The 1,258-nt window shown below is 47.1% G+C and overlaps 1 protein-coding gene across 1 annotated transcript in view; it reads left to right on the top strand.

Annotated features, from left to right (window-relative positions):
* Positions 1-834: 834 nt before the first annotated feature.
* LOC108310154 (translationally-controlled tumor protein-like) overlaps positions 835-1,258 on the top strand; it is a 4,122-nt gene continuing 3,698 nt past the window's right edge. The window contains exon 1 of the mRNA XM_017536911.2: positions 835-1,254. Within this exon, the coding sequence (XP_017392400.1) occupies positions 857-1,254 (398 nt within the window). The 5' untranslated portion in view covers positions 835-856. The remainder of the gene's footprint in view (positions 1,255-1,258) is intronic.

Below are 1,258 nucleotides of genomic sequence, written 5' to 3'. Positions count from 1 at the left end.
GCCACCATGCCCAGCTAATTTTTTTGTATTTTTAGTAGAGACGGGGTTTCACCATGTTGACCAGGATGGTCTCCATCTCTTGACCTCATGATCCACCTGCCTTGGCCTCCCAAGGGATTACAAGCGTGAGCCACTGCATCCGGCCAAGAAATTTCTTTTATTTTCTTTCTTTCTTTCTTTCCTTTTCCTTCTTTCTTTCCTTCTCTCTATCTCTCTCTCTTTCTTTCTTTCTTTTGGAGACAGTCTCACTCTGTTGCCAGGCTGGAGTACAGTGGCGCGATCTTGGCTCACTGCAACCTCCGCCTTCCCAGCTCAAGCAATTCTCCTGCCTCAGCCTCCGGAGTGGCTGGGACTACAGGCGCATACCACCATGCCCAGCTAATTTTTTGTATTTTTAGTAGAGATGGGGTTTCACCATGTTGACCAATATGGTCTTGATCTCTTGTGATCCACCCACCTTGGCCTCCCAAAGTGCTGGGATTACAGGCCCAAGCCACTGCACCTGGCCAGAAATTTCTAAGTAGCAAAGCATTCAAGATGTGGCCTGGCTGCTTCTAACATCTTATGTTCAAATGCAGGAGCAAATAAATGAATTAAAGTTAGAAATTATATGTACAGGAAAAGCAGAGCATAAAAGTTTGGAAAATTTGCAGCCTGGCCATGTGACAAAGAAAGAAAAAGCTTTTTCAGGAGTGGAGCTCTAGCAGACTGTGGAGTAACCACTTGTTAGAGAGATCAAGACAATAAGAAACAGGCCTCTCTTTTCCGCCCACTCCTCCCTCCCCGCTAGCGCTGCCCCGGCTGCACAGCTCTCCCTCCGAGCTAGTGCCGCCGTCCTCTCCCGTCAGCCACCATCATGATTATCTACTGGGATCTCATCAGCCATGATGAGATGTTCTCTGACATCTACAAGATCCGGGAGATCGCGGACGGGCTGTGCCTGGAGGTGGAGGGGAAGATGGTCAGTAGGACAGAAGGTAACATTGATGACTCGCTCATTGGTGGAAATGCCTCTGCTGAAGGCCCCGACGGCGAAGGTACTGAAAGCACAGTAATCACTGGTGTCGATATTGTCATGAACCATCACCTGCAGGAAACAAGTTTCACAAAAGAAGCCTCCGAGAAGTACATCAAAGATTACATGAAATCAGTCAAAGGCAAACTTGAAGAACAGAGACCAGAAAGAGTAAAACCTTTTATGACAGCGGCTGCAGAACAAATCAAGCACATCCTTGATAATTTTAAAAACTACCAGTTC

Source organism: Cebus imitator, unplaced genomic scaffold (assembly GCF_001604975.1).
Source record: "Cebus imitator isolate Cc_AM_T3 unplaced genomic scaffold, Cebus_imitator-1.0 Scaffold102, whole genome shotgun sequence".
NCBI classification, from domain to species: Eukaryota; Metazoa; Chordata; class Mammalia; order Primates; family Cebidae; genus Cebus; species Cebus imitator.
Note: the sequence above shows the minus strand (reverse complement) of the source record. Positions and strands in the feature narration are given on the sequence as shown.